The sequence below is a fragment of the Giraffa tippelskirchi genome, chromosome 1 (genome assembly GCF_054371585.1).
Source record: "Giraffa tippelskirchi isolate mGirTip1 chromosome 1, T2T-mGirTip1v1.2.pri, whole genome shotgun sequence".
Classification (NCBI taxonomy): Eukaryota; Metazoa; Chordata; class Mammalia; order Artiodactyla; family Giraffidae; genus Giraffa; species Giraffa tippelskirchi.
The window spans coordinates 43,654,707-43,669,811 of NC_137275.1; the positions used below are offsets into that span (position 1 = coordinate 43,654,707).

At 36.6% G+C, this 15,105-nt stretch overlaps 1 protein-coding gene across 2 annotated transcripts in view; it reads left to right on the plus strand.

The window, feature by feature from the left end:
* Window positions 1-15,105, plus strand: part of CHIC2 (cysteine rich hydrophobic domain 2) — a 52,101-nt gene that overhangs the window by 27,307 nt on the left and 9,689 nt on the right. The window contains exons 2-3 of one of the 2 annotated variants that reach the window (XM_081509731.1): window positions 1,220-1,274; window positions 1,419-1,574. In XM_081509731.1, coding sequence (XP_081365857.1) covers window positions 1,220-1,274; window positions 1,419-1,574 — 211 coding nt within the window. The remainder of the gene's footprint in view (window positions 1-1,219; window positions 1,275-1,418; window positions 1,575-15,105) is intronic. The other variant, XM_081509820.1, reaches the window with a different exon arrangement.

Below are 15,105 nucleotides of genomic sequence, written 5' to 3' on the forward strand. Positions count from 1 at the left end.
CTAGCTCCTCCTAGAAGAAGAAAGTCATACAGACTGGTAAAGGTAGGCCTGCATTCTAGCGTGACAGTAGTCAGCTGTATCTCACTTGTTACATTCACACACTACCTGGCCAGTCTCCACTGCCCCTTACTGCCTTAACACAGACTACTTACTTGATTTCTCTCTGTGGCTTCACTGTTGGTTGAGTCAGAAACCCTGGCCAGCTCTTTCATACAGAATATCCCAGGGGATCCCTCTTATCAGTGCCAGCTATTTAAGATGCAGTCTTGTGTATTCAAGGGTTGCTAAGACAGTGAATTTTAAGCATTTTCATCACAGGAGAAAAAAAAAATATGTGCGGTGATGGACATGAACTAGTGAACTTAACTGTGGTAATCATTTCACAGTGTATGCATGTATCAAATCATTTGGTTGATAAAACTAATACAGTTTTATATGCCAAGTAAATCTCAGTAAAACTGGAAAAAAGATTTGGCTCCAGAATCCAGTAAAAATTATCATATATAAGCATCTTAATTTTATTTCCAGGGTGCAGTCTGCTGTTACCAATGTGTCTGAGTGTTTTTTTCCGTATGCAAAGAAATAGTCAAGTGCCCAGTCAACCTTCATGATCTATGCAAACATTTAAAAGCTTAAAGATGTTAAAATGTACTACCTTGGTTTCATCTTTTTGGAAATATGTGTAGCAAATGTCTTGGTATTTAAAAGTTAAAGTAGCCATGTTGTTCCAAATATTTTTAACATTCTCTAGGTGTAATAGTAGTGTAGATATACTGGTCTTAGAAAATGTTATTTGCATTCTTAGACAAGTTACTACTTTGTTGAGTATTAACAAAATGCTCTTGACCTAAAGAGTAATTAATAGCAGAGATTTTAGCTTTCTGTTACTTAATTGGAAGAATCTTAGTAATTTTGACAAAGTTGGACAGTTGTGTTTTCCGTTTCGTTAATACTTGGCTCACAAAGATAACTCCAAAAAAAATGATGTATATACATGTTCTCAACCTCTTATATAAAAGTTTTGATTCAGCTGCACAATTGCTTTTTGCATTTCATAAATTGCTAATTATAATGTCTTAAGCTTCTGTTGTTATTTTGTGTATAAAGTTATAAAGTTATGCTCTTATTTGCTTGACCTTTTATTAAGCTAAATGATCTATTTTTTGCAACAGTGACATATAATAACATATTTTTCTTTCTTTTTTTTTTTTTTAAATAGATTTGGACTGAGCAACAAATTTGAATCAGAATTCCCCTCTTCATTAACTGGAAAAGTGAGTGTCAATTATTTAGACATTATTGTTTATATGCCTCAAAAATAGTCTTTTCCTAACAAATTAGAAAAAAAATTATGTTAAAGAGACATGTTTATTGACATTAATATTTCAGTATTGTTATTTCTTAAAATTTTTCTTTAGGTAGCTCCTGAAGAATTTAAAGCCAGCATCAACAGAGTTAACAGTTGTCTTAAGAAGAACCTTCCTGTTAATGTACGTTGGCTACTTTGTGGCTGCCTTTGTTGCTGCTGCACTTTAGGTTGCAGTATGTGGCCAGTTATTTGCCTCAGTAAAAGAGTAAGTTGAATTATATATCTTAATTTAAATTTAGAAGTAGACAAGCGAGTTCTTGCACTATCTAGTTTTTATTTTTTGTATTGAATGAGTCACCATTCTGAATAATATACAAAAATAATTTGATCCAGTAGAGAAGTGAGTCACCATATACTGTTATATTCAATAGCCATCTAAAAATAATAAGTAATTTTTATGATGTAAGGCATTACATTGGAGTAGAGTACAGCCTTGTCTATATATCCATTGGTGATGGTAATTGAAAATATGTATTAAGGTCTGCCACTTATCTCTGTGACCACCTAGAATGTGTTTTCTAACCTCTTTAAACTCTGGTTGACATATCTGTAAAATGGCAATATTTATCTCCCTACTGAATAGGACTATTGTAAGGATGAAATAGTGTTTGTAAAGCTTTTAGCTGAGTAGTTCAAAGTAAGTCTAATAAATACTGATTAATAGCATTATTACTGATCTATAAGATAGTACCTCAGAAAAAAAATGGTAACAATGCTTGTTTTTATTTGTTAAAATTATGGAAAATTTGATTTTCTCTTTTTATTTAAAGAATTTTTGTTGCTGTTATTTTACAAGTTTCCTGTGATGAATTAGTAATCTTATAATATGAAAAAAATGATCTGATGGTGGTAGTGGTTTAGTTGTTAAGTCGTGTTTGACTCTTGAGACCCCATGGACTGTAACCCTCCAGGCTCCTCTGTCTGTGGGATTTTCCAGGCAAGAATACTGGAGTGGGTAGCCATTCCTTTCTCCAGGGAATCTTCCTGACCTAGGAATCAAACCCAGGATTCTTTACTGACTGAGCCACCAGGGAAGGTGAACAAATGATCTAAAAGACTAATAATTTTGACTGCTTATAATAAAAAATTTCCAAGATGTAGGTAGAGGTATGGCAAATTAGTACAGATTGAATGTTACATTTTTTAGTTATAAAGCTTTAAAAAATCATGGTAATTATATGTATAAAAATGAAATACATGGGAAGTGAATGAATAGTTTTGTGTGGCTATATTTCATTTTGTCATCAAATAATCATAAGAAATATAGAAAAGCAAATTTTATTTGTCCTTTTTTTGTCTTACAAAATAAGATGTATATTCTACTGGAAAAGGTTTTTAACTAGTGCATTTTATTGATAGGAAGTAGATACTGCCTTGTAATAGAATTGCTATTGTAATATTTAATTTTTTATATTCCAAGAATATTTCTTTTTTCCCCCCATATAGTACTCACCAGATCATATTCCTACCATAGATTAAAAGAAAAAAATCTGGTTTTTCCTGCATCCACAGTTGAATTTGTAGCGCTTGTAGTTAGATCCCCTCACTACCTCTTACTGTTTGGGCATTTCCATTGCTTACATGACTGCTGTATCTTCCTTGCTTGGTTGGTTGCTGTTATTTAACCCAAGGAATTAAAGAGTATTATTACTATAGAAACCTTTGAAACAGTTATTTTTATTTTTTTTAAAAGAATAAACAAGATATTGTAATGTGTGCACAGTGTAGGATTTAGGAAACAAAAAGAAACTTCGTACCCTTCTCTATGCATTCTTAGTAACAAGATCATATTTTAGATGCTTTCATTGAATTCTTTCTTATTTGAGACATAAGGTAGATTGACTTTTTTAGGTTATTTCAGTCTGTAGTTTCAGAAAGTACATTTAATCATTTAATTCAACTTTGTATTATTACCTCTGAAGTCTTTCTTGTATATATGTTTATGATTTAATTTTATATGGACTTTGCTGTCCAGTAGGCATAAACAAATAAGAATAAAGTGAATAATTCAGTGGCATTTTGTACATCACAGTGTTGTGCAACTATCACCCCTGTCTAGTTCCAAAACATTTGCACCACTCCAAAGTAAAATCCTTTACCCATTGAGTATTTTCTCCCCATTATCTTTTCCCTCCAGCTAACACAGTCTGTGTTCTGTCTCTGTGGATTTATTTATTCTGGTTATTTCATACAAGTGAAATCATACAGTATATGACCCTTTGTATCTGGCTTCTTTCACTTGGTGTAATGTTTTTAAGGTTCCTCTGTGTTGTGAAAGCGAAAGTGAAAGTGAAGTCGCTCAGTTGTGTCTGATTCTTTGCGACCCCATGAACTGTAGCCTACCAGGCTTCTGCGTCCATGGGATTCTCCAGGCAAGAATACTGGAGTGGGTTGCCATTTCCTTCTTCAGGGGATCTTCCTGACCCAGGGATTGAACCCGAGTCTCCCACATTGCAGGCAGATGCTTTAACCTCTGAGCCACCTAGGAGGTCTCAATTCTTCATTCTTTTTTATGATTGAATAATATTCGTTTTATACACCATGTACACTGTGCTGTGCTTAGTCACTCAGTCTTGTCTGACTCTTTGCAACCCCATGGACTGTAGCCTGTCAGGCTCTTCTGCCATGAGGATTCTCCAGGCAAGAATACTAGAGTGGGTTGCCATGCCCTCCTCCAGGGTGTTTTCCCAACCCAGGGATCAAACCCAAGTCTCCTGCATTGCAGGCAGATTCTTTACCAGCTGAGCTACCAGGGAAGGAAGCCCATGTATACACCATCATAATTTGTTTATCCATTCATCCGTTGATGGACATTCAGGTTTTTTCTGCCCAAAAGGTGACTTGTGCTGCTATTATGAACATGGTTGTGTATGTATTTGTTTGATACTTTTTTTCAGTTCTTTTGGGTATGTACTTAGGAGGGTGCTTAACTTCTTGAATATCCATAGCAGTATTTGATCTAGGGCTAAACACTGGTAAGGTAAGATCTTTCTGGTTCTTCTACTCAGTAGCTTGTAAATTGTGATGTTCTCTAGTCTGGCTGATGGAAAGAGGCTTTGTGCTGTATCTTTGGACATTCTTACCTCATCCTTTATAGTAGTTCTTTGCTCTACCTTTGGTAGTTCCCTTACCAGCATGTACTGCTCAGCAGTCACCTTAATACTCAGTATGGACTATCTGCATGCAGATCTTTGGAGTTCTTTGTTGTTTTTTTTTTTTTTTAAATAAATACAATTTTTTAAAAAAGATATCACTAAAAACCTTCTAAACACCTATAAAACAATTCTTCAAACATTTCCACATAATATAAACATTTTAAACACTAATTATATAATTATTTAATGCTTAATGACCTCCATAGTGATTACATTTGTTGAGCAGTACATGACGTGCACTATATTTGATGAGAATTAAATATTACCTTTAATAGACATGTAACATAAAGCAAATAAACAATGTAAATGTGTAAAAGACATATCATTAATGCAATAGGATTTAGCAAAATAAATATGACAAATGGGGTAATTTCTTTTAATGGTTACTGGGACCTCCCTGATGGTCCAGTGGTTAAAACTCTGCACTTTCACTGGCAGAGGAAACTAAGATCCCACATGCCACATGGGGTGGCCAAAATTTTTTAAAAAAATGAATCCAAGAGAAGACCTGAGAACTATTATCCTTATTTGACAGAAACTTAGAGAAGTTGATTGACTTGCCCAAAGTTACATACGTACTGTAGCTGATAAACTGCAGTCAGAGTTTGAACCCAGTTCTATTTATCTCCAAAGTTAATGAACTCTTTTAAGCTATCATACTATCTTTTTTTTTTAAATAATAGATTGCATAAAAAACATTTTAAAAATGTGTTAGAAACAAAATGTGTAAGAAGTGGCCCTTCAGGAGATTTACAGGCTGGTGACTACAGATTTCACTTATCAAATTATGAAAATGATACTTTGTATTCATAAGTATGCTTATATGCTTGCTCTTCTAAGTATGGTATTTGTGATAGTATGCTATTTACATACATCTGAGACTATCTTACATCCCTAGACATCCCAGAAACTGGTCCCATCCCTGCACTACAGAAATGAACTGGATGATCAGCCTTTGAACCACTTTGCTGAACACCTGAAACTAACACAACATTGTAAATCAGCTATGCATTAGTCGCTCAGTCATGTCCAACTCTTTGTGACCCCATGGACTGTAGCTGGCTTCTCTGTCCATGGGATTCTCCAGGCAAGAATACTAGAGTGGGTTGTCATTTCTTTCTCCTTTGGAGTTCTTTGAAACACTTTCCTCTTTGGTACTCTGTTCTGTGGCTTCAAGTTGCCTTGGTTTCTCAAATTCTCAACTCTGTCTCCTTAACTCAGAGTTGCCAGGCTTTGTCTAGGCTCTCCTTCCATTTACTGTGGCCTGGAAGCTCTCTGACATCAATAGTCTTGCTTTTTGAGTTTTTGTTTGTTTTGGTAGTCTCAGGCCAGAGGGTAAATCTGGTGGCTATTGCTGCATCTTTGCTGAAAATGAAAGTCTAAATGTCCTAAAAGCATTTTTGACAAATAAGTACTGTGCTTGAGATTGAAAGATTTATATAAATGCTATATTGAAAGAGTATGTAGTCTGTTTGGAGAACTGGCTAGGTGAGCACAGAAATAGTTCAAGTTTATAAGGACTTGTTATGTTTTTCATGAAGTAGCTCTAATAACAAAAGACAATAAATATATGTCCTAGAAATATGTAGTAGCCACCTGCAATAACAAAATATTTTTGAAGTCTTGTGTTATATCTCAGACACTCATTTGAATTTTACATTCTATTATATAATATTTATTTGTTTTAATAGAAAATGTTTAAAATGACTTACTGAATAACATTGATACTCTTAGAGTATAAACATATCTGTCTTATGAAATTGCTGATTTTAGCTGCCATTAGTTTAAGCTGTTGGAGAAGGAAATGGCAACCCACTCTAGTATTCTTGCCTGGAGAATCCCATGGATGGAGGAGCCTGGGGGACTACAGTCCATGGGTCCTCAAAGACTCAGACACGACTGAGGGACTAAGCACTTTAAGCTGTTACTATGCCATTCTCTCGGAGAAGGCAATGGCACCCCACTCCAGTACTCTGGCCTGGAAAATCCCGTGGATGGAGGAGCCTGGTAGGCTACAGTCCATGGGGTCGCTAAGAGTCGGACACGACTGAGCGACTTCACTTTCACTTTTCCCTTTCATGCACTGGAGAAGGAAATGGCAACCCACTCCAGTATTCTTGCCTGGAGAGTCCCAGGGATGGCGGAGCCTGGTGGGCTGCCGTAGCCTGGTGGGCTGCCGTCTATGGGGTCGCACAGAGTCGGACACGACTGAAGCGACTTAGCAGCAGCAGCAGCAGCATGCCATTCTCTGGAAGTTACTTTTTCATTAATTCAATTAATTATTTGTAAAGCCACATTGTGGGCTTGGTATTGCTTCAGATGATGTTAAGAGGTTATGTGTTTACTCTTGTGGACTTAAAAAATAGGCAAAAAAGCAATGAGGTAATTACAAATAGTGATAAATGCTTAGGTGAGTAAAGTCGCTCAGTCGTGTCTGACTCTTTCTGACCCCATGGACTGTAGCCCACCAGGCTCCTCCATCCACGGAATTTTCCAGGCAAGAGTACCGGAGTGGGTTGCCATTTCCTTCTCCAGGGGATCTTCCTGACCCGGGGATCAAACCCGGGTCTCCCGCATTGCTGGCAGAGGCTTTACCATCTGAGCCACCAGGGAATTCCTTGGAAGGCAATAAAACAGGAAACCTCAGCCTTTTGGTAGTTCTTAGTATGAGTCGGAGAAGGCAATGGCACCCCACTCCAGTACTCTTGCCTGGAAAATCCCATGGATGGAGGAGCCTGGTAGGCTGCAGTCCATGGGGTCGCTAAGAGTCGGACACGACTGAGCAACTTCACTTTCACTTTTCCCTTTCATGCACTGGAGAAGGAAATGGCAACCCACTCCAGTATTCTTGCCTGGAGAATCCCTCCCGTCTAAGGGGTCGCACAGAGTCAGACACGACTGAAGCAACTTAGCAGTAGCAGTAGCAGCAGTATGAGTCTGAGGAACTTACAAGCAGGTACAATGCTTCAGCTTCATTAAATAGATTTTATGACATTTACTTTGCAAAAGCTTATTTTTGTTTATACTTTGCTTCTTGATAGTGCCTTAATTGTAGTATTATAGTTTTGAAAATTGATGTCTAAGTAAGTGAACTCTTTATGACTTTTTTGCTTTTAGCCTGGCTCATTTATTGAGGAAAAAGTTTCATAATTTTACTGTACATTGTTACAGTGTTTTTTGTTTTCCATTCTAAAGTAACTATTAGTTTCAGTCTTTTGAGATTTTGCATATATATATATATATATATGATGTACATGTATAATATCCCAACTTTAGTGATTTTATGGACTTTGTTTATATGTATGCTCAGCCATTGTCCTTTCTGATTGAAGAACTCTAAGTTTTAGAATGTTTATATACCGATTTCTTAATCTTGTGAGTTGTTGTACCTTTTTTTTTTTTTTTAAGTGCTTTAACCTTCTGTTACCTATAAGGAATAAAATTGTGTGGCTTTCTAAAAGTGTTCTCAATATGAATTTGTTGTACGTAGTATATATTTCCATTCCCTTTATACTCTTCTGTATTTAGACCTATATCAGGGAATCATTTCTTTAGGAATAGGGAAGTAGGCTGCAACATGTGGTAGCTGGGACCTGCAGTTTGATGCTAGAAAAAACTGGTTTGAAAAGTGTCACTTTGAACATTGATCAGTTCACTCTCTCTAAACCTCAGTTTTTACCTCTCTAAGATGAGGTTAATCTCTTCCTTGCAGTATTGTTTTAAAAATAAGAGCAAGTACCTTAATATAGTTTTTGGCTATAGTATTTGCTTAGTTAATGGCTGTTGCTATTAAAATCACTTTATTATTATTCTTCCCAGTGTCTGTCTTTCTAATCACTGTATCTCCAGTGCCTCCCACAGTGCCTCTCATCTGTTTTGTGTTCAATAAATGTTTGCTGAGTGTAACTTTTGCCTTTTGTCTTGAGTAGTAAGATCATAACATTTCAGAAGACATAGTCCTCACTATTAAAAACAAGATTCCTAAGAAAATGAAAGTGTTTTGTCTTCTAGAGTAAATAATGGACATTTTTTCCTGCAGGGGCAGTGTGATAAAGTACAAAAGATAGTAAATCACTGTTTGAAGCTGAGTGACTTTAAGAGAGTCACTTAAAACCTCTCTGAGCCTGGAGTTTCACCACCTTACCCCCTACTTTACTTTTCTTTTAATCTCAGGAGAGGAAAGGCTGACTGATCTCTCTAGGTACTCTCCAGTCCTGAAAATCTATAATCCTTTGAAAACTGAGCTGTGTAAGTCAACAAAAACATCCTTATTTTCAAGCTCTAAGTAAAGAAGTTCTCAATATTGATTTTTATTTCCAATCTAAAGATTGACATTTTAGTAAAGTATTTTCTTTATTTTTAAATTTTTTAAAACTTATTTTTTTTTTAATTGAAGTATAATTGCTTTACAGAATTTTGTTGTTTTCTGGTCCTAGTTTTTCTTTTACTTTTTTGGCTTCTCTGAGGTTTTTTGTTTTTGTTTTTTTTAGATAATTGCTATTTAGTTTTTAAACTTAGATGAGATACAAGTCTTTTTTTTAATCAAACTTTATTTCTTTTACTTTAAGTTGTAATGTGCTTAGATTTACTTCTAAATGTCTTTTCTCAAATTTAGTTATTCAATAATAGTGAGTTACTTTGGTTGGGGTATAGTAGGAGTAGAAATCCAAATGGAAGAGGTCAGGAGTCAAAGGTTTTAAGTGAGAATGCAGCCTTGTAAGATTTAAAGAAATTCAAGAGAAAGTGAGCCTGGGAGAATCATAAACAGAAAGCTGCAAATATTTGTGTATGTGAGGAACTTGGAGTTTACTTACTCAGTTACAACAGCAAGATTAAAAGTTACCTAGAACTTTTAGAACTCTAATTTCTGTGTTTGGGATTTGAGCAATTGTATTCACTTATTCTGAATCATAAAAAGAGAATTGCAGTGAACATTTAGATGAAGAATTAGAAAGATGCTTCTAACATGCAGATAATGAAAGCAAAACAAACTTAAAAGCATCGTAACGAATTTTAGAGAAGGGAGGGGATCTTGAAAGGTTTCTTGGTAAACAAGAGATGGTGAACTAAATGTATTCTTACGACATTATTATAGACTGAAGGTTTAGGAAAATCAGTGCTAACATTGTTTTAAAAAGAATGCTATCCAATTGCTTTATTTCTATAAATACAATATATTTATTAGAGTGTTCATATGTTCAAAATAAGTATGTACTTGTGACACCATCATTATAAACGATACCATAAACCTAACCATTGCCTCTAATAATTCACTCCTTTCCTCCCTCTTTTTTTGTATGTGTAGGTGTGATGAGAACATTAACATAAGATCTACCCCATGCATTCTTTCCCCCCCAGCTTTATTGCCCCAGTGGCTCAGCCGTAAAGAATCCGCCTGCAACGCGCGAGCCGTAGGAGATTTGGGTTCGATCCCTGGGTTGGAAAGATCCCCTGAAGGAGGGCGTGGCAACCCACTCCAGTATTCTTGCCTGGAGAATCCCATAGACAGAGGAGCCTGGTGGGCTACAGTTCATAGGGTTGCAAGGAGTCAGACACAGTTGAAACGGCTTAGCACTCATGCACATGCACACACAATTGACACATAACACGATGTAAGTTTAAGGTGTACAACATTGATACAATATTTTGATATACATATATATTGCGAAACCCATATATTCTCTTTTAATCTTTACAACAATCCTATGTGGTAAATATCATGGTAACATCTAATAACTACTTACTGAATGTTCACTGTACACCAGGGATTGAGTTAATCAGTTTTCTTGTACTGTGTCATTCAGTCTTCCCCAAATTCCAAGAGTAGACATTCATATTATTCTTGTTTTAAGGATGAGAAAACTGAAGCTCAGATCAAACTGAGATTCCCACTGTCTACAAAGCTAGGCCATAGTTAGAACCCTAGGCTTAAAGCTCCAGATCTCATAGTTTTTTTTTCACTCTTTGATAAGGATACAAAGTCAGTTATTTTTTTATGCTTTATTATAGTTCAGTTTTACATCAAGAAGCCAGGGCTATTTTAGAGGGTTTTTTTGTTTGTTTGTTAAAGTGTTTTATTTTTTAATTATTTATTTATTTGTCTATGCCGTGTCTTTACTGCAGCACGTGGGATCTTTAGTTGAGGCATGTGGGATCTAGTTCCCTGACCAGGGATTGAACCTGGGCCCCTCTGCATCGGGAGCGCAGAGTCTTAGCCACTGGACCACAGGGAAGTCCCTATTTTAGAGATTTTGAAGGAACTTAAAAGATCGTTATTTCACATGATAGGAAATTCAGGTCCATAGAGTGTTGTATAATAATTTACCTAAGTTTATCCAGTTGATTTAACAATGGTAGTAATGTTCAAGCATTTAATATCAGCTTTTGCAATACTTCCAGTTTTTTGGCAGATTTAACTTTCCCGTTATTTTTTTCCCTAATAGTTAAAACAAATTTGTATTTCTTGAAAATACAAACTCACAGTAAAGGAAGGAGGCCATAAAAGAAATAAAGATGCAAGAAAACAGTAGATTTTAATCAGATTTTATACTAAGTTCCAGTTGGACAAATGAGAGTTGATATATTGCTTTTGCTTCTATTTTACTTTTATAAAAACAAAAAAATCAGTATCCCTGTATTTGAAAAATTATCAGGTTCTTGCTCCCTAATAAATAAGTACATATTATTTCTGATAAAGTTTTTATTGTTTCTAATATTATACCCTTCCTTAAAACTTGTATATTCGCTCTTAGATTGAGAATGTCTTGTAGTGAGTTAATGCATTGTAGGAGGGACAGAAACTCACTGAAGGTAGAGTTGGGTTTTCTGTATCTAATGCTAGGTATTCCGTTTGCAGTTTTTTGCCTTAATTCCTCCCATATTATCATGATAAAGAAATAGGTTTAACCTCTTTCTAATCTTTAAGTTGCTGTGGGAAAGGGATCTCATGTAAAAATTTTATGACCAGAATATATTTATTGCTGTTTCATTTAAAAAAGTACTTTAGGCTTGAAACTTGGAAAACATTCTTACATAAACTAAATTACTACCATTAGTGTGAATGGCACTGATTATTTGTTTTTAGTTGGAGGGAGACCCTGATGCTGGGAAAGATTGAAGGCAAAAGGAGAAGGGGGCAACAGAGATGAGATGGTTAGATAGCATTACCAACTCAGGGGACATGAATTGGAGCAAACTCTGGGAGATAGTAGAGGACAGAGGAGCCTGGCATGCTGCAGTCCATGGGGTCACGAAGAGTTGGACACAATTTAGCAACTGAACAACAACTTAAGAAACTTGTTAAGGCTTCCCTGATGGCTCAGTGGTAAAGAATCTGCCTGCCAATGCAGGAGATGTGCATTTGATCCCTAGGTTGGGAAGAACCCCTGGAGAAGGAAATGGCAACCCACTCCAGTATTCTTGCCTGAGAAATCCCATGGACAGAAGAGCCAGATGGGCTACAGTTCATGGGGTTGCAAGAGAGCTGGACACAATTCAGCAACTAAACAATAAAAACGTGTTACTAATTTCTCATTATAAAGGAGGATAATGCAAAAAAGCGAACTTTGAATCTTAAATGTGCAGAGACGGCACTGGGACTTTAAAGATGTGCTAGACTTCTTTCAAATGTGTTTTGCTGAGAGCTGACCGACATTCAGTTCTTTCTGAATATTTAGGACATAGTATTGATGTGGTGATTTGTAGGATTCGTTGCTCATCTTCCTCAGTGCCCAGTCTGTTCTTACCCTACGCAATGAGTTCTTAATTTCAGACACAATTTTTCAGTTGTACAGGGTACATTTGATGTTTTTATAGTGTAGTCCTCTTTTGAAATTCTTCATTTTTTCACCCATTTTGTCCATTTTCCACTATAATTGAACATACTAATCATAGTTAATTTAAATTCCTGTCAACTAACACCAATACTTGGAGAAGGAAATGGCAACCCACTCCAGTGTTCTTGCCTGGAGAATCCCAGGGATGGCGGAGCCTGGTGGGCTGCCGTCTATGGGGTCGCACAGAGTCGGACACGACTGAAGCGACTTAGCAGCAGCAGCAGCAGCAACACCAATACTTGGATTATCTCTGGATTTGTTTCTGTGGGTTTTTTCTTTGGATCATTGGTCATATTTTCCTGGCTCTTAAAGTTTTTAATTTTATGTTAGATATTATAAATAGAGTGAAGTAGAACTTCCAGAAGAAATCTTCAAAAGCAAGGGTCCCATCTATCCTCTTTCAGGCAGATCAGTTCAGTTCAGTCACTCCGTCGTGCTGACTCTTTGCGATCCCATGGACTGCAGCACACCAGGCTTCCCTGTCCATCACCAACTCCCAGAACTTGCTCAAACTCATGTGCATCGAGTCACTGATGCCATCCAACCATCTCATCCTCTTGTCGTCCCCTTCTCCTCCTGCCTTCAATCTTTCCCAGCATCAGGATCTTTTCTGATGAATCAGTCCTTCGTATCGGGTGGCCAAGATATTGTAGTTTCAGCTTCAGCATCAGTCCTTCCAGTGAATATTCAGGACTGATTTCCTTTATGATTGACTGATTTGATCTCCTTGCATTCCAAAGGTCTCTCAAAAGTCTTCTGCAACAGCACAGTTCAAAAGCATCAATTCAGGCAGATAGGGTGAGGAAAAATGATCACTTTGATCTAATCAGAGATTGAGCTAGGTTGGACTGGTAAGTGATTCATAGTCAATACCTAGTTTTCTGCTTCTTGGGTATGGCCCTTCTAGACTTTTCACTGAGGCTTAGCAGGTCTTTGCCTCCTTTTCTCAGAAAGTTGTATGTATTCTTTGGATATTTTGAGTTTAGATTTTATGTATATTTAAGTGTTTTGAGGAGTATACCAATTTTGAGTTTGTTGCAGATCCTCCTCCCTCTAGCAGAATTTTGTCTCCTAAGTACTGAGAGACTATGAGTAATCTCTTTCTGCCTGTTTATCTTGGTCCCCCACCCTTTTATGCTGCCCCAGAAGCCAGTAATGTCTCTTGGGAAAACTGGCTTTGCATTTTAGGGTACATCTAATTTCCAGTCCACTGAGCCAGGCCGTGCAATCTGTCAAAGCTCTCTTGATTTCCTCTTCCTTAGTAAGAGTCCCACTGGTTGTGCCAAACCTAATCCTCAGCTGATTTCTCTAATCAACAAAGAAAGAACATGGTTGGTACATAATCATCAAATGATTTAGAAAGGGTGCTTTCCTTCTCTGGATTTTATTTCATCTAGGCCTTGTTGCTTCCAGAATGTTCTGATGTTTTAAAAATAATGTGATTTTTTTTTGTTTGTTTTTGTTATTTCTTCAATTTATCCATTTCAATTTGTGGTGGAAGTGTTGGCTTAAGTTTTCACATCCTACCCAGAAATAGAAGTCTCTAGTTACCCTGACTTTACATAAAGAATTGTGCTGTTCTTTGCATATTGGGAGGGAAAGAACTGTGTGATTATTATTATCTTGCTTTTTAACATTTTGTTTGAAATTTCTTCATATTTGGAATTAAATCATATTTTAAGGACACTGTTCATTTTATGTTAGTGCCTTGAGTGGAAGGATTTAAAATTGATTTCACTTAATTTAGATGCAAGTGAAAGCAGTTAATGCTTGCTGATCCCAGGTAGAAAGTGTGTTCGGTTTGGAAATCTGAGTTTGAATCCTATCATTACCCTTATTCAGAAAAGGCAATGGCACCTCACTCCAGTACTCTTGCCTGGAAAATCCCATGGACGGAGGAGCCTGGTGGGCTGCAGTCCATGGGGTCGCTAAGAGTCGGACACGACTGAACTACTTCACTTTCACTTTTCACTTTCATGCATTAGAGAAGGAAGTGGCAACCCACTCCAGTGTTCTTGCCTGGAGAATCCCAGGGACTGGGGAGCCTGGTGAGCTGCTGTCTATGGGGTCGCACAGAGTTGGACACGACTGAAGCGACTTAGCAGCAGCAGCATTACCCTTATTGGTGTGTGACCTTGGGCAAACCATTAACTTTTGTAAATCTGTGTACTTAATCTATAAAATAATGATATACCTCAATTCATGTTTAGTTGCACAAAGCAAGTTATAAACAAAAACAAAATACGTTTTGGATAAATCTCATTGAGACTTAAGAATAGAGTAGAATGAGTATTTCCTAGACCTCAGAGCTGGAGAAAATTTTAGTTTTAGATTAAGTTGGCTATTCAAGGCCAATAGCTGAGTTAGTGGTTTAAAATACTTTGCATGTCATAGAGCTGTTATCCAACAAACTACAAATTCTTTACAAATTTGTAGCTTCATTGAGTAATGGAGAGAGCATGTTATTGAAATCCTGTTTCAAATCCCAGTTCCACCATTTCCTAGTGTGGCTTTTAAGTTTCTTAACCCCCGTAAGACACAGTTTTCATATGTAAAATAAAAGTTACAGCAAGCTTCCTTCTAGGTTTATTGTGAAGATTGATTGAGATAACAGGGAAAACAGTTAACATGGGGTCACATCCAAAGTGAGGATCAACAGATATGATTCCTTACTCCTTTGTTTCTCCAATTGTCATTATAATCAATCAGCAGTATTTTTCCCCCTGCCTGTTGTGAAGTAATTCTT